At 41.8% G+C, this 27,820-nt stretch overlaps 1 protein-coding gene across 5 annotated transcripts; it reads right to left on the bottom strand.

Annotated features, from left to right (window-relative positions):
• Kkv (hyaluronan synthase-like protein kkv) lies at window positions 1–27,795 on the bottom strand. 5 transcript variants are annotated; one of them, XM_078191353.1, is made up of 21 exons: window positions 27,404–27,795; window positions 16,922–17,035; window positions 16,378–16,622; window positions 15,229–15,522; window positions 14,801–15,010; window positions 14,155–14,499; window positions 13,342–13,733; window positions 12,643–12,910; window positions 12,053–12,315; window positions 11,234–11,444; window positions 10,600–10,847; window positions 10,171–10,363; window positions 9,825–9,979; window positions 8,662–8,973; window positions 7,979–8,226; window positions 6,776–7,091; window positions 5,926–6,102; window positions 2,613–2,780; window positions 2,302–2,530; window positions 1,923–2,210; window positions 1–1,014 (listed from the first exon to the last, which is right to left on the bottom strand). In XM_078191353.1, exons 2-21 carry the CDS (start codon window positions 17,020–17,022, stop codon window positions 950–952), a joined length of 4,728 nt encoding a protein of 1,575 aa, XP_078047479.1. In that variant the 5' UTR covers window positions 17,023–17,035; window positions 27,404–27,795; the 3' UTR covers window positions 1–949. The 5 variants fall into 5 exon arrangements, with proteins under 5 accessions (XP_078047479.1, XP_078047476.1, XP_078047480.1 ...); XM_078191350.1 differs by lacking the exon at window positions 27,404–27,795 and adding an exon at window positions 24,941–25,151; XM_078191354.1 differs by lacking the exon at window positions 27,404–27,795 and adding an exon at window positions 24,941–25,151 and having other exon boundaries at window positions 1–1,018.
• Window positions 27,796–27,820: the final 25 nt, after the last annotated feature.

The raw sequence follows: 27,820 nt of genomic DNA on the forward strand, positions 1-27,820 counted from the left end.
AATGTTTTTGATCAGCGCGATCATTGTTCCGTTTATTTTATTTTCATTCTCATAGATCGGTTTACACGTACGCGCGCGCGGTATGTACAAAGAGGAGAGAGAGAGGTCTCTCGATTTAAGTATATAATAACAGCGGTATCACGTTTAGGGGAGCAAGAAGGAATGTAAGCGTCGTCGCTGTGGATAACTGGTCACGTATAAAATGATATAGCGTGTCCTCGCTAAATACGATATAAATTAACAAGGATATTTTTACGATGAATTATCGCCTACGATAAGTTATCCTAATCAACCGTGGACTCTCGTGCGGCAGTTGTCCTACGAAGTAATTGCTATTCACCGGTCGGTTTATCTATCCTTAAATATCTAGTCACGAGTAAAAAAAAAATCGTTTCCTACTCAGGACTGTCTATAAGCAACCGTGGACAAAACAGTTTTGCGTTACAAAAAACATAACCGCCCAACAAAGTCGACTCTTCTTTTTCCCTGCGATCTGTTCGCTCTCTTAGTGCGTGTTTAAAGACAGTCCCGTAACCATTCATTCGATCATAAATTATTCTACACAGGGGCAGTCTTTTTCATACTGTTCTAGCCATTCTTACAGCATACGTATTTTCAAAATTAAAGTAGATAATTGTCATAGGAAGCGTTGAGACACGCGACAGATGGAATTCTGAAATCAGTGTTGCCAGGAAAAGATTTTCCACCTTGCTTCGCCAATCGCCAATTTTTGCTTGTCAGCGATTAGGAGACACGGGCAAAGAAACGACGAGATTTCCATTCTAAGTCGTTCGTTTCCTGGCAATACTATTTACAATTCTATTATCCTCGAGGCGTCTTCTTTCGATGTCTTGTACGCAGCGTGTTTCGTACACTGCGATGAATAATCGTGTACGATAAACGACGAAGAACACTCGGCGTACAAAATGCCGAAAAAGAGATGAACTTCTTAGGGGTGAACTTCTCTACGTCCGAATTGCACGCGGCTCGATGAAGATGTCCGTGGGTCACGTTCTAGCTGAAACAGTCGAAATAACCTTTTACGAAACGTCATTTGCCAGAATAACTTAGCCTGGAGTTGAATACAAATATTTGAAGGTATAAACGAAAAGAATATTTTATATTGGATCATCAGCGTTATGGATGAGTTACGTAGTAAATGCAAAGTGACGAAAATGCGTTTTCAATTTTGAATTTGACTGATTAATAATATTCAGATTGAATTTCGTGAGTCCATCTAGAATTGGTTTATATGAAGTAGTAATTATTAAATTATATAAAGTAGTAATTATCGAATTATATAAAGTAGTTATTATTAAATTATATAAAGTAGTAATTATCAAATTATATAAAGTAGTAATTATATTAAAATTTCAAATAACTATATATCATTCCCCAAACGATTAATTTTATATTGTTAAACATGTTTCGTACACGAGGAGGTCTTTGTTAAATTCTCGTTCCATAATATAACATTTTGGGCAGGGAGATTTGTTGTCCATTTCTAATGCATCCAGTGCTTTATGCGCTGCTTTAAAATTCTGAATTGTCCGACTATTCAGAATGCAAAATGACGTATACCGTGGCTTCTGCGGCTGTATGGCGGTGCTATTCAACAACTGATGTATACAAATCAGTCTACATTCTGCTTCATCGTGCACCCCCTATTTTTCCACAATATACCAAACGTTTGCCACTTCGATGTCCATTTTACTATACTTCCACGAAAAAAGCCAGCGGACGTAAAAATAGAAATTTTCTTACAAAAATAAACGCTTCTAACAATAATACAACAAAAATATTGCATTTATGCTTGAAGAATGTTATTTTCACAAGTTTGAAACCAATCAGATTTGCTCAATGTACGTACGTTCGTGTAATAGTATCGCGTCAGACGTTGGGGTTAGTATCTCTCCACGTACTTTGACCTAAATTCTGCAGTCTCAGACTGTTCCCGGTGTTCTCGTCCGGCTCGTAGGCGATGTTCGTGTGGCCGCCGTGGCCCTCGAAAACATCCTTCACGGATATCTGGCTGCTTCTCGATGGACGACCTTGGATCCCCAAAGGATTCCCAGCGACGCCGTAAGGATTGTTCGCGCCTAATGTTTGCATCTGCGACTTTCGTCTCATCGCCATGATGCTGTTCCTACGATCCTCGAACGCCTTGAAAGTCTTCGCGGACCGTCTCGTTGACATGTTCCTTGGCAAACCTGACAGCATCGGTAAAAACATTTCCTTAATGAAATTATATATTGGTAGATTACATTTTAAATGATTAGAAACATCCGGTTTCAGGTTTACCATTCCCGTCGGACATGCTGAAGAATCGTTGCCGGAACGCGACGTCAAGCGTATTGATAGCTTGAGTTTTTCGCCGGCTCTTTTCAAGGTTTCTTATGGTCTTCCTTCTACCGGGTCCGCTGCCGCTGCCTTCCTCGTAATCGCCCTCCATCCCGTCTAATCTCTGCAGATCCCTGACGATCTCCACCGCGTCTTTTGGCAACAGTGCTTCGTCGGACAAATCCTTGGTCTAACGTGGCAAACAGACAATCGGTGAGAAAGAGTGTAAACAACAGAGTTGTATAGAGAATCTGTCGGCTCTAATACTCTACCTTCTTGCAGCAGTGCCAATCCAGGCTGGTGCTCGCCAAAATATGGGCGAACGTGCCGAACCGATGGAACAGCATCGCGGTGAATTGAATCACCAATATCAAAGCGAAGAAGAACACGAATACCAAGCCGATAGGCTCTAGCTGCAGGTATTCTTTCGTGATGCGTACCTACGGGGAACGTACGCCATTGTTAGGGGGGGAACGACAGTGACGGATGGAGCCGCGCGTCGTACTTAAATGGTAAACAGAAGAGGAAGACAGAGATACGCATAAAACTCTCTTCGCTCGTGGGTTATTAATTGCTGCGTGCTTCATTGCCGTGTACCAGCCTGGACAATGATTCGCGTGAACGGGTATCGACAAGCGGCTGTCCGCTGCCTTCTGTTTCAGAAATATATACGTACGTCGAGGCGGAAGGCAATGAAATAGACAGCATATCCTGTCCGTACGCGGATCGATGCTCCACGAGTTTTAAAAGTTATATTCTATTTACAAAAGTTATGCTCAAATTGCAAAAGTTATATTCAAATTGCAAATTGAGAATTTCATTTCAACACTTTGACTTTCATCTAGCATGAAAAGTAATTTCTAATTCATCGCATCCTCCTAATTTTAGATCCACAAAATATGGAAACGTTGAAATAATAACAGGTGTTGCATAACTTAACTTTCATTAATTTAATTTTCATTGAAAAATTGTCATTTTCATTGCTACATGTAAATCGAATGCCTTGATTTCGTGAGAAATTTTTAAGGCTGTCAGTGAAAGTGTTAAAAAATCGATTGTTTAAGTCGATAGCTCGTAGGAACAGGATACCGTTCGAAACACATAGAATTTTACAACACATAGAATATTGTACGCCACCGTTTAGTTACATTGACTGGTAACTCGTTAGTGGTGTGCTCCTCTGCTGTCATACCTAGCAGTGCATTATCGGAATTAGACACATAAGAACGTGGAAACGGGAAACCTGCGTGTGACGATCCCTCCCCTCCTTCGTATTCAGACCAGCGAGCGGAGAGAACGGGACAAGGTTTCACGATGCCTTTAGCTTTTGTCTCATTCGTGGCCCGTAAACGCGACACGTGCTGCCCGGGGGGGAAGACGAAAAATAGAAAGAGATCTTCAATATTCACGTCGCGACGACGCTGACGGGCCACGGAAGAGCTGGACGACACGAATGTCGAGGGAACAAGCACCCAAATTCGTATTACTAATATACCGACGCTTTTACTAGTTTATAAAATAATTCGTTAATTTTGTAAGACGAGATTTATAGCAATTTATGAAAGCATTCTTAGCTGTATTGGTACAGTATTTCAACACCCTTTCGAGCGGCAACTCTAAAAATGATTGTGCAACGTTTCAAAATAATTTTTATTTATATGCAAATTTAAATATGCAAAGCGATAGAACGCTGCTTTCGTCGATATAGTAAAAATTCATTTACGTGCTTGTTCCCTGAACTTAGGTTATTGTTAATGGAGAACAGGTCCTATGTTAGTGATCACATTAAGACTATCGCAATTCTGTGGATATAAAGAGGTTCGAGGACGAGGAGGACAGAAGTATCTTAACCCCTTGCACTGTAATAACGAGTCAGACTGGCGGTGAAGATTTTATGCAAGCTCTGTTAAATGCGAATATTATTAATTTCTTCTATATCGAAATAAAAATAAATTCTTCTGTAATCAAAGTATAGAAAGAAAAGTAAATGAAGATGATACAGGAATAAAAATTGCCTGGTCTTCTTATTAAAAATATTAAGGACAAATAAGATAGTGCAAGGGGTTAATTAGAGAGGCGTTGATGTTATTTTGTGACTCAGCCAACTATTCTCTAGCCAGATATGCTCGGTTCCATCCCGTGCTCCATTCGTTCCGGGAATAACCTGTGCAAACATGTTAATGGTAATTTCGCCACGTGCCTAGGATCCAACGTTATTGACAAAACACAGACATGTCCCAATAAGTGCAAGATTATCGTCACCGGGTACCATTTTCCGGTGTGCTCCGTTGCTCGCTGACTTTTATCGACGTTCAAACTCGATAAAAATGAATTACGAAACTATTTACAGTCCATATTGATTTTTAAAGCTTCAATTGACCAGAATGAGGAGTCGACTAAATACAGCTCGGCACGGAACGTGTTAAAGACAATTAAAAACCTTTGTTAGCCGTTTCTATTTAATTCAAGTTAGCAATTTTCTTTTTAACAAATCGAAAACCATTCTATGGTATCCTTGACCTCTGCCAAGGAAAATTAATGAAACAATCGAAATCTATGCTTCGTACGGTGAATTTACCGCAGACCGAGATCGATGCGAGCCGCTCGACAGGTACATAAGTTTCCCTTATCGTTCGCGGATCGCGACATCGGTTCCACCGGGTCGACCGACGTTGTCGTTAAGACCGGCAACAGAGAACGATACATCAGAAAGGCTAAGCGGAACGTTGGCGAAGAGCGGCGGTAGCACACCGGGGGTGTTAGTCTCCCGAGGCATCAAGTGAGACAGCATCTCTGTTTCTCAATTCCCCGTTTGGAAATACCGTGGTACCTCCGAGGTCTCCTCGATGTAGGTGATATTCGTCTTGACGCCGAGCGGCCAGACAACGTGCAGCTGATCTTTGTTCAGCTGTAGCAAGAATACGATCAGAACGAACAACGCATTGAACATAAAAAACGCGAACACACTCTTGTTCCGCAGCTCGATCAAGTCGGCGGCAATGCGTGCCTGTCGTCGGGGACCAAAGCGTACAAGAAAAAAAAAGAAAAAGGTACGAGTTAGAAAATATTGTAGAAAAAAATACGCTCCGTCCGGTTCGTTGCCGTTGATCCTTGAACTCCTTTGGGATTGATATCGTATCGATGAGATCGTTATAAGCTTCGGGCGCAAGGCGAGAAAGGGGGACGCAACGATTGCAAAACAATTGGAATGCTGAAACGTTCCTTCGAATCGTATTCCACGAATTTTACGGATAACGCGTTTTACGCTGCGCTTGCGTTTTCTAGACGAATTTTCTTCGACGAATATTTGCGACATTCTATCTAATTAGCTTATTGCTAATCTATCGGCCTTTGAAGCACTTTTTCTAACATTTAAGAAAGCCAGGTCGATGCGTTTTAACTATTTCTATTACTAATCTAATGTGTCGCTCGCGAACTAGGATACAACTATGTTTAACTACTTGGGAAGTTTGCGAGCATTTGAAGTGTTTTGCTGGGGAATATTTGATGCGGAGGCGGGATTTTTCTAAGGTTGCGAATCGTTCGAGGAGCAGGATAACGCTAGATGGACGGAGCGGTCTTTACCTCCTGCATCTCATGGTCATAGGTGATGTTTGTCTTGATACCGAACGGCCACTTCACGTGCAACAAGTCTTTGTTTAATTGCAGCAGAAAGACGATCAGGACGAACAGGGCGTTCAGCATAAAAAACGCGAACACGCTCTGGTCACGTAGGTCCTTTAGATCTTTGGCGATTCGTGCCTGATGTAAGCAGCATGGATCGATTATTTATTTTATCGCGTTAATTTGTTCATAGGAATTTCCTTGTTAGCGATATCTAATTAGTTTTTGAATGAAATCTCATAGATTCTGTTACAATCGCGTATTTCGTGAAAAACGCGGAAGTAGAAATTTATTGCAAGAACGTCGAATCAGTTCGCTGAAGCCAATTTAAGATCGCGAATTTTTTAAAAGAAGATTTTAAAACAATTACGATTTCACGGTTATGGTATTCTATTATACAATTGAAATTAATTGACAAACGGATACCGAAGTTTCATAGTAATTTTAAACGAATGTACCTATAAAGAAATATTTAATGCATTAAAACTATTTTGTGAAGGAGTTGAACCGCTGAGAAAGCTAAATTTTCAAAAAGTTTTCAACGAATCATGTAAAGTGAAATTAAAATATGAAACTAGAAGACTACGTAGCGAAGGCAACGATACTGAACTTCGCTTGAACAAAATTATTGAAAGGTTGTGTCTCGAATTAAAATATGAAACTAGAAGACTACGTAGTGAAGGCAATGATATTAAACTTCGCTCGAACAAAATTATTACAAAGTTATTAATTTCAAAATTATTGAAAGGTGCGAGTGTCTGAAACTGTAGGAAATTGAGATCCGCGAGAAATGCGAGCGAAGAAGCTTTACCTTTTCCGTTTTGTCCTCGTCGATGGGGTACAGATACTTGTCCAACAGGTCTTTCCAAAATTGTTCCTCTTGGAGTGACAGCACATCGATTTCACCCTTTTTCAATCCCTCGTCGTTCAGCCAGTACGGACGACTGGAGAAATTGTTGCCCTCCCGATTTCCTTCCGTGTTCTGACTAGTCTCTGTTTCAGCGTCGCTGTGGCATTCCCGATCCTCCGCCGGATCTTCGCCGATGTCGCCGAGGGTGCCAGCTGTACGCGAACCCACCGACGAAGCCCTGCGTCGGTTGCTCGCGTGCCCGTGCGGATCTACAGCCCTGGAAAATCGACAAACAATCTTCAGAAAAAAGCAATGCATCCACCCTGTGTTCCAGAGTAAAATTATCGGTTGAAATATTTCTCCTAGCTTTTATACCGTTTTTGCAAGGTACGCTGCGTTTTATCCTATTAATTAATTTTATCCTTTAATTCTTGACGTTCCTTTAGGCGAACGTAACAAACGTAGCAAAAACTTCCCAATTAACGAATGGCGCGGATCATACCAATTCCATGAGAAAATTCGTTTTAAGGAAAGAGGAAAAATATCGAAATTTCCTGCTGTTTGTTTCCAACATCACAAGGTTCAGCGGACTTGAAATTTGAGAAAATTTGCTCGCCACATTCTCCTAGGAACATTCTCCTAGTTTCCTTTGTTCAACCCGGCGACCGTGCTTCGACGAAATTCCTTTCGGGTTTGAAACGACTTCGGCGCGGCTAAGAACTACGGCAACTTAATCTGTTCATTATTCCGAATTGACACCGTATATTTTCAGGGATAAAACGTGGCCAATGGGACGGACGTAATGATAAAAGAAGAGACGAGAGCGCGGGAGCCGAACATTTCATCCCAAACGTGCTGATAGACTCATCAGCGGCGCGGTCTAATCCGAGAAATACCAGCGGAATTCGCCGCGAGAACTCCGTCTTACCTTAGGGACGGTGATATCCGCTAACGAAGTAAAAGATTCGCTTGGATGTGAAATCTATATCCGAGAACTTATTTCTATAAAGTACGGTAAGGGGTTAATAACAAATTGATGCTCCAAATTGTAGAATAAAAAGAAAGCAAATCTATCCAATGAGATGAAGTAAATATCGAGAAATCAATGACATTCTTCCAAGAGGCTTGAATCAAAGCGAAAGGGGTAGGATAAAATTAACAAACCTTTCGATAACTTCCAAACGTTTTCCAAGGTGGTCCAATGATTCTCCGATCGTGACCAATTGTTGCTTCTCGCTCGAAACTTGGCCATGCGTGCAAAACATGCATTTAAACAAACCCGCCAAAGAGATTTCCACCGATCCTTCCTCGTCGTCGTTCGTGCCGACGCCATTTTGGAAGAATCCTAGCAACGATTTCTGTTTCGCTTTTCGTTTCGCCTCTTCGGCCTCCTTCTTCTCCTGTTCGAGCTCCTGTTAATTCAATTATACGCATATCAAATGCATGCGTGATTACGTTAATTACATACTTTCTATCCTCGAGTGCAAAGCTGTTGTTGTTAAAAAGCTTAAGATACTACCAAAATACATATAGACCATGTTAGAAATATACTCCATTATTACCAATTTTTCGCCTTGCAATAATAAAGAAATCAATCGAACGTTAAAAATAAATTGAATGCTTCTGAAATTATTTTTAGTTTACTGAATTAAACAGATACGATATCCTCATTTCAAAAAATGGTACAACACATGGTAATTCCATATAAGCGTAATTATATCGTGAATTATAACTGAAATTGTTGTATCTTAAGTCACTGAAAATGTATAATTATTTCCGTGCTTATTTCGAGGCGAAAAATTAACAATGAACCGACTTGTTAGTTGATTAGCTGTACAAATAATTACCGAGGATTTCTTTGGCGTTGCTTTCACCTCCCTTGTTCCCCAGGTAATGTCGTTCAGATTAGTAACCGAATAAACGATAAGTAGCAGATACATCGACGGCAGTGTTATAATATACATGACGATGTATTTGAAGCAATAGTATTCCGAGGGGTGTAGAAACGCGGCTATCACTAGTTCACCGATCATCATCATTAGAAACAGAGCGGACGGAGAAAGAAGTGTGCCGTCCTCGACGACGTTTATCGCGATCCCAACGAAGACAGCGACCATCACCATCCCGTAAAGTGCGCTAAGTATTCCTGCTATAATCACCTGTAGTGCAGCGGTGTTAGTATTGTAGTTAAAGAGAACATTAAGAAAGAAAGCATAAATATTAGAAATATTAAAAAATTGTTAACAGTGACAGATATATTATATTTTATTTGACTCAAACGCGACGAACGATCCTGCGTTACAAAGAAAGCAAAACATACAAATGCAAACGAAAAAGCGGCTAATAGGAAGGGATCATTTCTGCCAATAAGGGAAACGCGTTTACCCTACTTTTGCGACGGCGTTAAGACGGGTGGGACAGCATCGCGATCGATCCTGCACTTCTCTCGACGAACTTCTAGCGAGCAAAACACAGTGCATCTTTCTTCCTTCACCAAGCGTCCATAACCTTAAGTAATTCGCTAATCCCCAACCATGAAGAAGAAGAAGAAGAAGAAGTTAGTCCAATCTTAGAGGCTAACAGAGCAAAGCAAAAGTCAACGATGACCTAGCCGAGAAACGAACCTTTTTCGTCTTTTTCACTTGGACTTCGCGAGTACCCCACGTGACGACGTTCAAATTGATAATCGAATAGAGAATCAAAAGCAAATACATGGACGGGATCGAGAGCAGATAAATGATTCCGGGCACGATACACCAGAACTCTTGCGGATGCAAACAAGCCGCTATGAAGAACGAACTGGATAATGATATCAAGAATATGGCCGATGGTGATCCGATACCGTCCTCTCCTAACTGGAGGGCGGTACCTACGATCACGGCCATCATTATCATCGCGTATCCTGTTGATAATATTTGCGCGCACAAAAGCTGAAAGACAACAACGTTACTGATACTGTCACAACATATAAATTGATTCGTTTGCACAAGCACCGAATCGACCGTCTTACCTGGATGTTTGCCTTACACGTAAAACATACAAGCATGAACAAAAGAATAGGAATGATGTTGTAGTAAAAGCTCGTCCAATTGTCAATCTTGAAGGCTGCCACAAACGCACCCACCAACATAAGGAAAATCGTGCCTGGTCCTAAGATAGTGCCGCCTGCAACGATAACGAAGATATTTGAAGATCTCGAATTGATCAGAGATCATTAAGGGTAGATAAATTTAGTATGAACCCTTAGCACTCGAGTGGCGCCAATGAAAATCGTTGTATCATTTCCAAGATAATTTTTACATTATTAAAAACACTTCTATTTAAAAGAATTATGTTATATGAAGAAATTCACTGACCCATGAGTAGAATCTGGTAGGAAATGTAGGGAAGAGATATGTTGTCGTTGATCTTGATCGTTCGTTTCGCGTCCATTAGAAGGTCCATGATGTTGGCTATGGTGGAGGGTACCCATCGACGACGTTGATTGTAGAATTCGTTGAATCCTTCGGGCGCGTGGGTGTAAGCGTCGCTGGCGGCTGAATACTCGACCTACGATACCAATAAAGAACTATCTATAACTAATATTATATATATATATTATAGAAATAATTTGAAATTATAATAAAATAGGACATAGTAAAATAGAAAACTTTTTAAATGGATCTTTGCTAATCTTGAAATTGTTTTACGTAGATGCAAATGAAGTGTGTCAGCGTTACTAAAACGATGTTCTCTCTTTCACGTGAACATTCATCGATGCCAGCAACATCCTTTAAAGCACGTACCCTGTAGCCACGTTGCAGAAGCAGCGTACAAAGCCAACGATCCTCTCCTTGATCGTACTGAACGTAATGTCTTGCCTCGTCGGATCTGGTCGTGTACTTTTTCATCACGTTATCGTCCATCAGAGCTTTACCACGGAAAAGCGAGAAACAGCCGGGACTACAAAGCACGCAGCCGATCATGTGTTCGGTTGCCTTTTGCAGCCAATGGCCAATCGCGTACTCGAACATCTGATACCATACCATGGGACCTGATGTAGAAAAAGGGGAACAGAAAATACAATTTAGATTCCATAAACGAGAGAATTATTTTAGAAATTGCTTGATTTTAACACTTTAAAATTTGAAATGCTAGGTGAGAAATGCGTGAAAATGTCCTTTGCAATTAAAAGATTGACAAGACTGAAATAGAGACAATTGGGAAAATTTTCCCATGAGCCTCCGCAATTTATAAAACATTTTAGGCGCGTTCTGTAAGCTCGGTCAAATCACGGAAAGCCATCGTGCTAAGAGGATTTCCATTAAGCCTGGTCCGCAATTAGTTATTCCGCGTTCGGCTTCGGTGAGTTTATTTCTTCGCTAGATCGTTGCAGTTAATTGTAGAATATCTATTGATATCTTTTCTAGAAAGACTGACCTGAACCAACGGGATGAATACGACCGCAAGCTGCGCCAAGATTTTTATTCTTTTTCATCAGGTCGACCAGCAATTTCACGGCTGCCGGTTGGAAATCGATGTCGCCGTCCAGTGTCAATAAGTAAGTATTCTCTGCGATGACTTCTTTGCGATCGACGCTGATTGGTAATTCCATTAGGCGGTGTCCGAGCAGGTAGTACATATACATGACCTGAAATAAAGAATTTCATGAAGAATTTCATACAAAATATTATTTGCGCCACTTGCATAATTTCTTTAATTAATTCTGGATTTTTAACATTATTTTCTAGATGCTCCAGGAATGCTTTCATATTTGTGCTTTCTATTATTATTCCCTTCAGCGAACAGCTCTGAGTTTTCCTTACTAATAGCACGATTATTAATGCATGGATATTACAACAGCTACATTGGTTTGTATACTGCACTATACATATACTGTAATTGGAATTGTTTCGAACAAATATTTATCTAAGATGATTATCCGCATTTAGTTGGATATTTTATATCTTATATTATTTTCTTATAAATAAAGAAATTTTATTTCTTATTTAATATCTAAAATTTTGACTGGTTAGTTTAAAAAAACAGAAGTTTAATTATATACCTGTTCAAAAGTCCAGAAAATGGGCAACTCCTGTATTATTTTTAACCTAACCTTTTATTGTTAACGCAGTTTTGATTTTCGTAAAATCGTAACACATTTGTATTCAATGCCGCTTTAGCGACTTAAAATTCACAAAATTTCTGAATCTCCATAAACCCCGCGTGCAGCGAGTAGAAAGAAAGGGAACACTATACCTGGCTCCAGCGTTTCCTGTGACGAATTTTGCTCTTGTCTTTCAGATGGGCAATCATTTTCGTTTTGCCGGGCAGCGTCCATACCAGTCTACCACCGTACGGAGTCGGATACTTCTTCGCGGCTCTGACGTGCATCCTCGTTTGATGAACATCGGATGCGGCCTCGTCCAAGGTGCCCACCAACAATTTTACGAATCTGTTCACCTGCGACTCGTCCTCGTTGTGGTCCGACAGCTCGAATGCGTCGTCGAAAAATATATGCGCTGAGAAAGAAACGAATTCCCATCACGTACACGCCTGTACGAACGGATCGCGGTTGCCGTTCTTTTACCCCGTATAAATAATAAACAGGAGAAATGTATGAAATATTTCGGCGACAGCATCTCCAAAATCCGCGTTTAACATTTTTACTGATTAGTGTTCTTATATTAGCATAAACGGTCTATTTCAAACAGTTCTTCTAATTGTTACGAAATTTAATTAATAATAATTACATCTGATATATATATATATATAATAATAATAATATACGAACAATAGAAATGTTTAGGGCCGAAAAAATGTTAAGAATCCGAAGAAAGGCGACTTACTTTCGAATTCGTAGTAATCCGGATCGACGACCTTCAAATATTTTTGGGTGACACGTCGCGCGCATTGATCCTCGTCCAGGCGCAGTATACTCTTTAAGAACTCCATCATTTCCTCTTTGTTCTCGTGCCACATCGTCGCGCAGGCATAGATCCTAGTTACGTGATCGCTGCTTTTTACGGCCGACGGGGGTGTAGTCGAGCCGTCGGTACGCTCGTATATGGTTTCGTAATCTCCATCTCCTTTTTCCTTCTCTATCTCCGCTAGATCCTGCACGGAAGAAAACATCGTTTAAGGTTTTAAGGGACATCGTATCCCCGTCGGGAACGAAAAACTTCGAACTCCCTTTTTGCCCACTTCAGGGACGCGTGAAGATGCGACATGCGATAGAGAAAGAGCCTAATTCGATCGGTTCCTCTAAGCTGATATTAGGATACGGTTTAATGACTTTGAGGGTCGAGCTACTCTGTACCTTTCTCCACGAGATAACGCGTCAATTTTGTACCTCATCTAGGATATTTCAAGTTTAATTATATTATATATTACATTATTATAGGATTAATTCTGTATATCTAATAAAAGCAATAACAGAATTTATCACGCGATTATCGAGGGTTTTGCCGATTTCGTAACAGCTAGGAAACCGCAGGTAATTTCGAAGCCGTATAGGAACTCCGTGCCACAATGGAAGTCATGTATACCTCGACTTTCACTTCCGGTTGATCGTCCCGTTTCCTATTCAAGCCCATCGACTGATCGATCAGCAAGGAGTCGTACATAGGCACGACGAACAGCTTCTCCGTGGCGGCGAGACGCTCGCACTTCGGCGTCCACACGTGTAGGGTGATCCATGTTTGTGACAGGAGCCAGAGCAGCCATACCCAGGCGTATTGTTTCGACACGAAATCATTGAGGAAGTACACGGGCGGCGACTCGTAGAACAGATAATCGGGAATCGTTCCATGGAAGAAGCAGGGATCGCCGTTTCGCAAACCGCAGGCGGCGATCAATAACGAGATCGACACCGGTATCGTCAGATTCACCGGGAACGCGTAACTGAATCCCTGGATCAGGATTTTGCAGGCGAACTTTCCTGAAAATCGTAACAAAAGTCAAATTTACAGTTTTCTCGTTGCATCTCTCTGTTTGGAAAGAATTCTTTTGTATTTTCTACGCTCATTCATTAGTTGCAGGACTTTTATTCGTCGCGGGAAAGGATCAATAGCTGAATTAAAAATAAATATTGTACAACTTCGTCGCACGGCAAACGAAAGCCAAGCAAAAATGTGTTTCTATACGTTGCCAATAATGTAACAACGATATTGGATTGTTCACTCGTATTTGCAGTAACATCTCCTATATTTCTGGATTTATAGAACAGTTAAAATTGTGAAAATTATGTTTTTCTTTACATTTAATGCTGGATAAAGCTTTAAAGAATAATTTGTATATGTGCGTCGATCGGAGCATATATTAAACATTAAACAGGGATTGAACGAACGAAAAATACTTACCAAATATGTACGCGAAGTAAGCGCCGAATATTTGCAGCAGCAAAACGTAGATTGGAGTGGTCGTGTCCGCCGGTCGTAGGATTTTCTCGCCGACCTCCAACACGTCCGCGATATCGGTGATCCTGCTGGACGTGTCGAACCGCACTTGCGATACCGGAATCTGATGGCTCCCAAAAGCGCTGCTCAGCATCGTGAACAAGTGTCCCACGGTGTCGCCTTTCATGTAAAGTATTAGCAGCGTGCTGATAAAGAAAGCCACGATCTTCCAAACGGAGATGAACATGTAGGTGAAGTATCTTGTCAGTCTCAATTCCTTCTTCACTCTTCCCAGTGACCGAACAAACCCTGCAAAATGTAACAGCAACAATACAATTTCATTAACCTGTTAGCTGCGCACGACGTATCTACACGTCACAGGTAAATGGCAATTTTACATCTTATAATAAAAATATTTCTTCTACGATTTATATCAAAATAATTATTGTAACATATTCGTACATTTCGTGCACGCTTTACTATAGTAGTTTTACAATGCTTCAACGACTCCCCACGCTGAGGGACAAACACTCCTCGTCCCGTTTCATCAGCGGTGCCGCGGACAATGGAAGCGGTTTCACGGTCTTTTTATCGATACGATATTACTTACCGATTGGACTCTGCATGGAAACATAATTTTCCCACCATCCGCAGGAGACCAGGAACAACGCCGGCGGTATCAGCCATAGAGACGGTCGCGAGCTATCCAATAATGGCCAGAGAACAAAACTCGTTCCTTGTGCTGCTAGCGCGGCAATATCGATCAGCACCAAAACAAACCTTTTCGACTCGTCCTTGTTCTTATTCCGAGACAGCAGCCCTTAAAGAAACACATACTTTTTACTATGAATACATAAAATTCTTAATACTGAAAAACCTGTGAGAAACTTCGGCAAAGTGTCAAGTTATTGCAAAATCGTTTAGCATTCGCTCAGTTCCACTAATTGCAGAATTAGTTGCTTCCAACTGGAAGGTGCTCGACGCCGATTCAAAATGACTGACGAAACGTTTAATGTTTTAATTACCGTCGTTCCTTACCTAGCAGTCCGGGTACGAAGCACACGCAGTTCGTCAGCATCGCGCCTTTGACGACATCCAAATCGGGGAGCACCGCCATAAACATTAGAGCGAGCCCGACCGCGTGGAAACTCTCCATGAGGAAAACGATGAGGAAATGGGAAGGCGGCGGTTTCTTCCACGACTTGAAGATGCATATCCGTATGCTGCGTATCAACGTGCCGAATTCTGGCACGGCGAACGCGATTATTATGCACCAGATCCACGCTATCCTCTCCTCTTCCGGTAACGTGGCCACGAATTGCTTGTCCCGGCCTGTCAAACAGGATAATCATTACTTTTTACATTTATAAAATTTGCAGGGCATTGTATTAGGTTGGCGCATATGAAATGTCAGTGTTTCGAAAATTTTCCGTCAATATAATAACTGAACTGTGTAATAACTGAAGTATAAAATATGTAACCGAGTATAAACCTGTCTAATAATATCTATCACATATTTTGTAATATTTAACGTGTTACAACCATTATTGGTCTCCCCCATTTATAGAAAGCCGCAAAGTTATACATACTATAATCCCAACTTTATTTTGCTATAGAGCTTCCCCCGGTCGATCAACATATCGCACGGCGTTTCAACCTGTTTTCACGTGTACTTTCTCTCTTTGCAACCAACTTGAAACGCGGGTATACAGGCTCGCGGCAAAAAGACTTGGTCGTAACTATGTTACGAGAACGATCCACTTTTAACATTACGTTGCACGTGGGTTTCGATGGTTTTGCTTAATATACGTATGAAACTATGTATAATTCCGCCGGAGCGTTCGAAACGAACGGAAACCGGTCTCGTCCCAGTTTCTCTCGGGCGCGAACACGCTACATGCTCGCATTTTTACATATAATTTCTAAGTAGAGCGAAAATTTAACTTTCGTACGAGCATCAAGGATTTATTATGCGTTTCTCTTTCTCTAAAAGTGGCGATAAAAGTGTGCGCTCGCGTTCAGTGTATTTGCACGCGAAACTTTTTCTCGATGGCATATTTTAACGCCACGTGTTCAGATAATTAAACAATGAACGTTTTCGAGTATTAACCCTTTGTAATATAGGTAACCTCCAAGATGGCGCGGAGTGCAAAGGGTTAATTTTTAATGTTTTTTTTTATCACTTACCTAATTGCCTATTGCAATAAACAATCGCGCGATCGGTTCTGAGCTGCGACGTCATGAATAATATCGTTCCTTTGGCAACCGCGCCGCTTCCTAGCACTATCACAAAAACTAAGAGATACACGACGACCTTCGTGACCTGTACCGTCATCTCGAGGCATCTTTGATTCGCCATCGAGCCGGAATCGATCTTCGGCGGCGGATTCCGGAACACGTCCCATCCTTTCGTCTCCACGACGGTTCTCTGACTGCAATCACAAATCAAATCAGCACGATGCAAATACAAAGTGGTACAATAATTTATAATCAGAAAGGTAGTTGGCAATTAATCGCTATTTATGGATACTCGGAATACAGAATGAATGTAGAAGAAAGTATCCACACCTGGCTGATCATCGCTTTCAGTAACTAACTCTTTATTTAAAACAGCGTAGCTATAGTAGCATATTTCCTTTTTATTTTAGCTATAGTTACCTATACTATATAATTACCATATTTTAGCTACAGTTACCTTTTTCCTTTTTATTTTAAAGAAACAGATACATACCTCTCGCCATAGTCCTGGGTCAACGGGGTGCTCTCGCCGTCTGAAAAATCATCTGCTCCGCCGCTTGGTATCATTCCATTTTGTTGCTGATTCTTTGACATCCTGTCAGCCGGGCTGAAACCGAAAACGTCCTATATGTAGCCTAAGAGTATACTAAGAGTATCCTTAGGGTGTCCTAAGAGTAGCCTTAGAGTATCCTAAGTGTCCTAAGAGTATCCTTAGAGTATCCTTAAAGTGTCCTACTCTGCCAGAAATGCGTGACGACGTCGCCTAGTACTTCCAATGCGGAATTCTAATTATTGTTGCGTCGAATAAATTGTTATTTATATCGGGTATATATATATTTGTTGCCGCATAGCTCGTGCCATAGGATACTCGAATATTTGCTTGCGAAATAGTATTTTTGAACGTGCGGCGAAATGATACAAACTCGTTTCTGTCGGCGACGCGTTAAGGTGAAAGTTAAGTGACGCGAAGAAATCCTGATCGCGAGCATATGGCGCGGTGCAGCGATCGAAAGAAGGAACAATTCTGCGTGAAACGGGCGAATTGCTGAGGTATCGGACGTTGCTTCGTTGATTCGATACACAAAAGTTTCCACCGAAAAACGGTTCTCGTCGCCGTGGTAAACGCAACGGTAACGGATCAATTGGCAACCAGCTTTCTACATTTGTCACCGAACGGCCGACCGCGCCGACTGGTTTTCCATAGGGCAACTGCCATCGTTCTTCTCGTGGACAAAAAAATTTATCTTGCCCCGGTCCCGCGCCTTGCGAAACTTTCCTCGTTAAATTAATTACCGATTCATCGAAACTGGCATAAACGCTCGGTCGCGGCGTCGCTGCCAGGTTGTTTTAAAAGAATCTCACGCGCGCACGCGACCACTATACTAGAACCGCCTAACTGGAATTTTAGAATTAAATTATTCAATTGGTATTATTTAATACTTGTAACCATGTTAGCATTTCAAAATAGAAATTGAAATATTATTAATAATTTTAAAATAATTTTAAAAATCGTTTCATGGGGTTGCATTAAGCACCCTCGAATTTTGTGTTCTGTGTTCCGATTTCCAGACAATCGCGCGTTATATTAAAGTTTCTTTAGAAAACAGTGCGTTTGTCGAATCTTACATTCCGAGGAAGTCGGTCGTTCCTAATAGATCGAGCAATAAATAAGAAATCAGTTTATGTAGGCTAAATAGCGAGGTTTAATAGAGAAAGTATGTTCCATGTGCGAAATCCAGGACGCTTTGCATGTTTCAGAAAAAAGTTTTACGAACCGCAATAACTCTTTACCGTTTATATCAGACAATTTTGTTTATTCTATTAAAATACAACGTTACTTTCTTCCGGAAGATATTTTATTGCTTTACAGAAAAATATTTCGAACGAAAACCTTCAACTTCGTGATAAAAAAGATCAGGACGGCCTTGAAAGAATCTCCGACAGGACACGCGTCATTTTGTTCTCTTTTTAAATCACGTGTCTACGAGATTTTTTGCCATATAAATGGGACACACCGTATACTTTGATATTCTTTGTTAGATTGTATATTTTATAAAACCGTTGAAAATCAGATAATTTTCGTTTTACATACTGCCTTTATTTTCTTCCACCCCTAGAATTTGCTAAAAGAATAATTAAATTTTATTTCGAAATTAATAAATTAAAAGAAACGAATGATATTCATATTTCGTACATCTTGCGTTTTGTATCACGAGTCTGAGACTCGTTATTACAGTGCCTAGGGTTAAAGGATCGTCTATATAAAGTTCCATAAAACTCATGGAGCACCAGCCACCGAAGGTTCCCCCATAAGAATCGACTGGTTTCAACGCCAACGGAAAAATCGCCAATAAAATCTCGAATCTCTTTTAATTGGCGTATAATTCCCGGAATCCCGAACTGCCAAGGAAACGGAACTAAATCTTGTCGACCTGACCATGTCGAAATCGTGGCATTTGCTACGGTTGAGTCAACAACGTTTGACGTCAACGTGTTCGCACGCGGCAGCAGGCTCGGGCGATTGAAAATCCGTAGGTGCTCGCGTTCGGCAAGAGTGCGTCTGGTCGCTAAATTTCCCCCGATGGCTAATTAATAGAGCCGGCAGAGGTTGCCGACGCTATTAAGAGAAGAAGTAGGGCAGAATGAGGCGGGGGGAGGTAAGGAGCAGAAGGCGGGGAGGGTAAGAGCAGAAGGCGAGGGGAGGGTAAGAGAAGAAGGAGGCGAGAGAGGAGGGGCGGGGGAGAGCGAGACGGAGGCGTATCTTTGTTCCGCGGAGGTCTGGGCTTTCTGGTTCCTGGACACTGAAAGTGAAAGGGAACGAGCAGTGAAAGATAACATAGCAAGGACGTCCACTGCAACTCGCCGTGTCGGTTGCTGCCCTCGAGGCACGTCACGGATTCGTTCGTACCGGGTTCACCCCCACGAACGCCTCTCGCCAACACCTTCTCGGTCTCGCCTCCTCCGTCCTCTGTCTTCGCGCCGCGCCGTTCTCTCATTCTCTCTGCCTCTCACCCTCCCTTTGTCTCCGCAATGTTTTCCACGAGTTTCAGGGTTACTGATCAGGCTCTCCGGTAATGAATTCAAACGGGCCGCTCTTTCCACCCAGGAGAAGGGCCTTGTCTCCTCTCCCCCTCTCTCTCTCTCTCTCCCTACCCTCTATCTCCCTTCTTCTCTCTCTCTCTCTCTCTCTATCTCTTTTCTTTTTTCCGCAGTCGTTTCATTCGTTTTATCCGCCCGAAAGAATTCAACGCCGGGGACCAATGTCGATGACTGAGCCCCGCCATCAGGCAGAACCAGATTCTAAAGATTCTTCTCTACTTTCTTTCTTCCTACATCTGTTCCCTTCTATCCTGGTTCCGAAGGATAAACACCCCTCTCGCCTTCCGCGCGTTTCCCGGTTTCGTTTTGTTGCTCGCAGCGGTACCGGAATTAAATTTTTGCACGATTCAAGGAGCGTTCTCGCGAAATATTCGTACGGTTGGCAGCGCGAAACGCGGCTCCTTTGACATCAGCATTTTTCACGCAGCAACTTTGAATTGCGGCGCCTATTAAATCTCCGTTACGGCTTTACAGAAGACGATAACGATTTTATTGTTGCGGCGTTTTTCTGTAGCCGATTTGAGCTTAGATTTGACGCTTTTGGAATTATTTGAAGGGACTTTGTTATACTGACTGGAAAATTCGTTATATATCCCTTAATAATGGTTGCTTAAAGTTTAAAATAATTCCTTGAAATATCAGAAGGAGGAAAAATATTTCTTTCATCGACCAAGACTTATTACAAATATAATATAATAGTGCAATAAATTTGTAATGCTCGCATGAGACAGCACGTTGTAGAAGGATAAAGTAATAAATCGGTTGCTGAATGTAAAAGCGGGAAGCAACCATTCATTAAATTTCTGAAGTTACTCAAGACTTTCTCTACTTTGGCGTTTAGCTGAAGAAAATGGGGTCATCTACATCAGCGACATTCTGTCGGCATTAATTGAAGCAATTTCGAACACTTTGCCATCATAATAGAAGAAGCTTTTATTCAATCATACATAGAATGTATGTAATGTATACATAAAAGTATATACTTCCAATATAAAACGTACAAACGTTTCCAAAGATAAAACCAGTTTTCTCTGATACCTCTTTATTGCACGCAACAAACAATCGCGCGCCTTTTGTCCGAATTTATGCAACGGCGATGCGGATCTCTTACAAAATCCAGGAACAGTGTTGCATTCTTTCATCGTTTGAAAATGACGTTCATTGTTTCGCTAAACAAAAAAAACAGCAAGTTGAGAAGGAATTTATTTCTTTGATTGAAAACTCGTGTTAATTGATACAGGCGGAGGTCTCTGTCATTGTACGCGAGGGCTCATCCATTGTGCGATCTCGTCAAGTAGACGCGGACGAATTTGATGCGTTAGTGACGTATATAAATTTTTAAAATACCAGGAAACCCGTGAATTATAAAAATTAATAATATTATTTTATTCGTACCGCGAGCGTTCTTTTAACAAGTAAATTCAAAAAAATTTTAATTGCAATAGTTATAATAGTTATGTAAGTAATAGAGTTAATAAATTGAAAATTTGTATGAAAATCTGAGATCCGCTCGTCAATAATTATTTTTTCGCAAAGTTTCTTCTCGAGTGCTATTTTAATATCGAACTCGCGTGCTCGAATAATCCCGCCGTTGCACAACGAATAAAATCGAGCCACTACGCTCCGGTTCACATTCACTTCTCCGTTTTCCCGACTTAGAAAATAGAAACTGTCGAGTTTCCGTGTGAAGCAGCTCTCTCGCCGCGCAACGACGAAATTTCTTCAGCGGTGGCTAAACCCGCCGCGCTCATTGCGGATACAAAAGAAATCGATCTCGGCTGTTTGCGGACAAGCGGTTTATTCGTTAAAATAACAAACGTGTAGCGAAAAAAAAGAACACACTTTCGCTAACTTTAGTGCTATAAAACTAAAATTCTAAAATACAGAGAATATACGATCGACGAATTATTAGATATCCGAAGAATAAATTCAATATTTTATCAACTAAAAGAGTCGGTGGTATTTCACATTCCGCGCAATATTGTAAAATAGATAGTGAACCTGCAGCATTCTAGAGATTCGAATGCAAATCGGACGTTTACTTCGCTGCAATGTTATTTCGAGCGTAACAAATATCTCGAAACTGCGAGATAGCAAAACAGAAAAATAACAAGATAAATAAATATTAAGGGATTAAAGGTGAACATGGGCGCATCCTTGTAGCATGTTTCCCAGCGCGCAGGGCGATTGTCCTTGAGTCGACGGGGCAACGACCACTATCGAAGAAAATTCAGAAAAACCCCGAAGAGACATTTTCGTCCGGCTTATCGAATCCCGAATGGCCCATTGTTTTCCTATTTTATTTCGAGCACGGTCGACGCTCGGAAACGTCACGCGCCGGGGCACGCAGCCAGCGCGGAATAATCTTGAGACTCGCGCGCGACTCCAGCGTTTGCATGTTTCTACTCCCTAGGCTACCACATTTTGTCGTCTTAAGGCCGTTGTCCTATGAGTCATTGTCCACCGTGGAATTACCTGCCCACTCCTCTCTCTCTCTATATATATATTTTAACCCTTTCGCGGTCCAGCGTTGCCTGGCTCGTTTCGCGTTTACTTATCTGCTTGACATGTTTAACGAGGAATCCAGCCGACGCGACGGTGTGTTTTAAGGCATTTCTATTTTTCCCTGGCTAGATAAGGAGAAGTACCGGGCGCGCCGTGCCCAGGCTACGAGGCACGGAATAACGCGGATGAGGTGGCGAACCAAAATCTTCGAGCCCGAGATGTTTATTATATCATAATAATAGCATCGAACGAACTACTACTGCTCGAACTAGCAGATAAAAAGATTGCACGTTTTAAAATGTATTCTTTTAAATTAATGATCAAATTCTTCGGACGTCAGACACTGGAACAAAAGACGATTTGTCGACTTTCGAACGAAAATTGTCCTATTGTATAAATATTTTGTGGTACAGGTAGGAAATTGATGATTAATTTTTTTAGTACACGGAATTTATTGTATAGAATACGGAATATTTTATTTTCTGATAGAAAATAGTTGTTTTCATTGAATTTCATCGTAACATCTGCGGAAAAACGACTGACAAAAATATGTCGGCGTCAGGATCTAGAACTGGGCTAGAAAGTACGTGACATTTTCAACGATTTCTCGTCGTGATGTCGCGAACAGTTCGTTTCCATTAAATTCTTTTAACCGTGATATTTTTTAGCATGTATGTACGTTCAACCTCGTTTCACCATTTGCCAGTTCTAATTTCGATAATAGACCGCGTCATTACGAGAAATTCCATGTTCTCGCGGACGACGTGAAACCGTCCTCTTATCGTTTCTATTCTGTGGATTCGCTGTTACGGAGCAGGATTAAATTGCTATGATTGTGGCACCGATAATGGTGTGACAAGAATTGTCTCTTGGCCTCTTCGATTTTCAATGTTAGCGCATTTGGTCGCGAGAATCTTTCAATTATTCGGCTGAGAGAGAAAGAGAAAGAGAAAGAGAGAGAGAAAGAGAGATAACGGTACCGCTTCCTTGTAGCAGTGACACCGATGACAGTGATTTAAATGTCGCGTTACACCTAGCTATCTGCCGAACCCGTACAATGACGACTTATAATGTATATCGGAATATACAGTCAGTCCCACAAGTATTCGAAATCTGTTATATACAAATGTGATTAATTATCTTGAAATTCGATTGAAATTTGATTCTCGAATATCAACGATTAAACAATGAAATAAATGCCTGGAGATACATTTTCTGTTAAATAGGCGCATTATGTTCAATTCAGACGTATCAGAGGGAAAAATTATAAAATCTTGCAATGTCCACGGAAGAACGGTCCCCCGAGGTATACACAAGACCTTCGCGACTTGCTGTTTCTATTGAAACCCCTGAAAGATCCGAACAAGTACTCAATTGTCATAATCAATTGTCAAGGCATTTATAGTCAGCGTTAGCGTCAAGTGAAGAAAAATAGTAAACTCTAGCATCGTGCACTGGAGAATGGTCCCTCGAGACACACACAGACTTGCGACCGGCTGCACCTCCTAAAAATCGCGTAAAACCGCAATAAACATTTCACAACCTTCCCAAGGCTTCGCGAACAAGTCGTACATTCGGCTGTGTGTACTGGGAGCACGGGGGGTTGTCCGAGGCCTTGTCGCGTAGCCTGTCATTAAAAGTATTCGACAGCCTTGAACAAAAACGGCCTTTGGGTTCGATACACCCTGTGCAAGCATTCGCCCCGGCGCGGCGCCGTTAAAACTTTCTTGTCTACTAAATCACCCGGACGAACACCGGCGCGAGAAGATCGGCGAAGGTTCGATAATCGTCGAACGTTTCGAAGAGGCTGAACGCGGAACTGAACGAGCCACCCTCCCTGCGCCGTCGTCGTCGCCGTCGTCGTCGTCTCGGCTTTCGACGATCCTGGGAAAAAAAAAATCTAGAAGAGAAACGATCCGGGCTCGGTGGCGGAGTCGCGAGGGAAGAATTTCAGCGGAGTATCCGTGCGGAGATGAATCACCCGCGAACGAAGAAAAGAGAGACAGTTTCGCAGAAGAACACGGGACTAGGGAGAAAGGAATGACCTTGCCGCGGAGGATATTTCGAATCGATTCGAACCGGAGGAGCCCCGCGCGTACAAAGACGTATGGGCACGATTAACCGGTTCCCCCCGCGGGCGCGAGCATCGCGTTGTCGCTTCTATATAAATGAACATTTTTCTCCCGTATCCGCCAGCTCTACGCGTTTCCTCGTTTATACCGGCCCCTAATGGGTTACCGTGTCTCGGTGAGCGAACGGTGATTCCCACGCGGCAAATGATTCACTAGACTTTGTCATCCTCGATCGCTTTCTTAACCCGTTAACGTGCGCGGACAGGTATGCCCGAGATTTTTACGCCCGCGACGACGCGCCGCGAGTAGTCTGTCAATCCGGATTACAATGTTTCAACTTCTCCGCATGCTTCTTTAACTCTTTTCGCTCGCTTTCCTTTCATGCTGTCACGATTAGCACTTATTCAAACTCAATCATTATTTTAATAAAATCAGACAATTTCTTTTCCTATATAATTCCTATTTACCTTCGTTTCTATGCTTCAAAACTATTAAACTTAGTTGGCTATTAGTTTCTTGCAAGTCAATCGATACCTAATAATAACGTCAACTTGAAACAACCTGAATTTGTACTGCAAAATTCTGTACTAAGAAATGTCGAGGATTTATAAATAAATAACGATACGATCAAAAAGGATAGTGAAACTCGATATCGATGTTTCTTCATTTCGCGTGTTAGCACGAAGCTATGTTAGAAATTGCGTGGCACATATCGCAAGTATGTCTCTTGTAACCCGTTGAAATCGATAGGCTCGAATATATCGCATTTCGTTCGAATAGTTCGATTACGTGTACGTAAATATAAATATATACATATCTCTCTGTGAAATGATTACCTGAACGCTACTCCTGTCATGACGTATCCGACGACGAATTATGAACAATTCCCTTGATATCCAAAAAACCACGGTTTTTCGAAAATAAGCGAATTTCACATTTTCAATGACCGCGATTAACCGCGCGTGGAATACGCGTCACCTTTTTCACTGACGAACTTTTCTACCGTACGAACGAAGAATTATTTACCTCTGCAGAGCAGTGATTAAACTGATCGAATAAGAGGCATTTGGTACAATAAGTGATAGCGATCTTGCTTGCGCGATCTGCTATCTCGCGCGACCGTGGCTCATTGCAGTGCTGATAAAATATTATCAACTATCGTCAAGAATGCAGGTCGATACTTTTTATTAACGTCCTTGAAAAGTACTCCGTGAATGATACGATTTTTGTGAGAATAAACGACTCTTGGCGAAATATAATTAACCTAGAATATCGCATCCAAAATTTTTCTTATTTTTAGAAGACCTTTTAAAGGAAAATTATAAACGTCTTAGTCATTGTTAATTACTTGAAACCCGCGGACGCATCACTTCATTGAAAGATAACAGATAAGAATAGTTATTCTCGCGGATGGTCAGTTTATCGGATGATAAATGTTACAATTGTTTAATTGCTTTCGTAGATGAAATCGCGGTGAAACTTATTCTATTACTCACCAACATTTCCCATTTCATGATTCATGTACAAACTTCTTTATTTATTTTCAAGTAAGAAAAGTCAATTATACGAACTGTACAATTTTAAATAGACTGCGGATTTGGTGCGTTTATGGCAAAAATATGAAAAATCAAATTGTGAAGATGTAAGAAGAATTTATAATATTAATAGCTAATAAATAGCAGCTATTTACACGTGGCACGGAATGTGTTAAAAATGTTATTCCGAAACGCTGTCAACATGCCGCTAGTCGCGTTAGATGACTAAAAACATTAAAATCCGGAAACGCGCTGTGTAAAATAGCAACGAATGAAACTGCGATAGGGGGGGCAGTAGGTATCGAGGTATTGCAATCAATTATTTTCATGCAATCAAATTGCGTAATACGCGATCGAGCATACGGGGTTACAAGATACGCGCTCGGACTTCGCGAATCGTATCAACATTCCTGGCAATTACCTCGACTAGATGAAGAAAAGGGATGAACATCATCGGGAGCAAGAAGAAAGAAAGAGACGTCTGGTTGAGCAACGACGATGACGTCCTATAAATATCTAATTTCCACCTCACGCCTCCGCCGCGTCGGTTTTTCAATACCGTTACAGGTTCCGCGCGGTTCGTCTTGCAAAATGATCAATGAAAGCGCCGCGCGACGCCTGGTGTCTCTTGACATAGAAATCACGCATTCCCACTGTTAGACCAGCGAAAGGAGTTGAACGCCGCCGGGCGGACCACGCGGTTCTTTTTCCTCGTTCCTTTTTCTTTTTTTCGCAGTCATAGAACAAATTAGCGGACCCGTTCTGCTTTTTAATAAGTTTGACCGCGCTGTAACACCGGCCCACGATTTTCTCCCGGCTCTTTCGTAACTTCTGCGCCGACAGCCCTGTTTACTATCGTTCCCGGCGTCGGCTTAATTAGACGATTGTTTAATTGGCCGAGAAAAAGTTTAACGAAACGACAATGACGCGCGCTTCGTATTTCCGTCGCGTTCGCTCCACATTTTCGGACCGTTATCGACGAAACCATTCCAAACGCGTTCACGCGAACGTCGCGATCCTCTGATTCAAAGCTTAACAACGTTGCTCCGCTTTCGATAGTTTCTGCGATACGGTATAATAAATTCTCGTTTCTATTTTGATTTTATTTATTTTATCAGTCGCGAGAGATATGTAATATTTAGAAAATTATATAGTAACATTGAAGCTTACATCTAAGACGTTTATCTTAACAATTGATATTAAATTATTGGTTACCACGGTAACCGATTAACAAGCTACAAGTCGATTTATAGGTCGATAAAGTGTTAAGATGAAAAGGGGTCAACAGGATTCGAAACGACTCTACAACATCCCTAATTCTCTGACTGCAATCTTTCGTGCATTTAATCCGTTTCAAAGTCGTCTCGTCGAAAGGCTATTTTCGTTCGGAAGACGCATCGCCGCATCCTCGCCTATAATAAGCGACACGCTTCGATGAACTTTCCTTTCCGAGTAAAACAGCTGTCATCGCGCGGGATAGCATCGGAAACCAATCGGATCGCGCCAAGAAAATTACGAAACCCCCGTGACTTCGATCTACAATAGAAAGTCAACCTCGCGCGCTGGAGCAACGCTCTCGGCTTCGAAGAATCGGCCGCATACTTTGAAACCGCGATCCTGGTCCGGTGAAACGAAACGATTCGCGCATCGAAAGAAAAAAAAAAGAAGAAGAATGATGAAAATTTGATGGAAGAAAAAGCAAAAGTGCAAAAGGCGAACACTTTAGTCGCGCGCACGGTTCACGGAAATAGCAAAGGCACATACCTGCTAGACGGAAGCGGATCCTCCACTAGCTACCGACGAGAGGAGACACACGTCACAGAAGTCGAAGAGACACACTTCCTTGCACCGTTTTCTGGAAGCTGGTTCCTTCTCACAAATTCTTGATCACCTGGTGGTCCTCGCATGGAAGCACGATTTCCTCCGAGACGACACGATTTCCTTCGACACGATTTCCTACGGCACGAGTCCACCAATGCCGATGTTCGGGTCGATCACCGATCACCGGCCACGCAAACCCGGGATTTTCGTGTGCATACGCCCGGCGCACGGCGTACGTGCGAGCAGCAAAAAATCGTTCGACGATCGACGGGGGCCCCAAGGAATCTTCTCGTAATCGGCCAGGTGAAAGCCGTTTAGGTGAGCGGCGAACGAGCGACTGGCTTAGCCACGATCTACCAG

This window comes from Augochlora pura, chromosome 9, assembly GCF_028453695.1.
Source record: "Augochlora pura isolate Apur16 chromosome 9, APUR_v2.2.1, whole genome shotgun sequence".
Classification (NCBI taxonomy): domain Eukaryota; kingdom Metazoa; phylum Arthropoda; class Insecta; order Hymenoptera; family Halictidae; genus Augochlora; species Augochlora pura.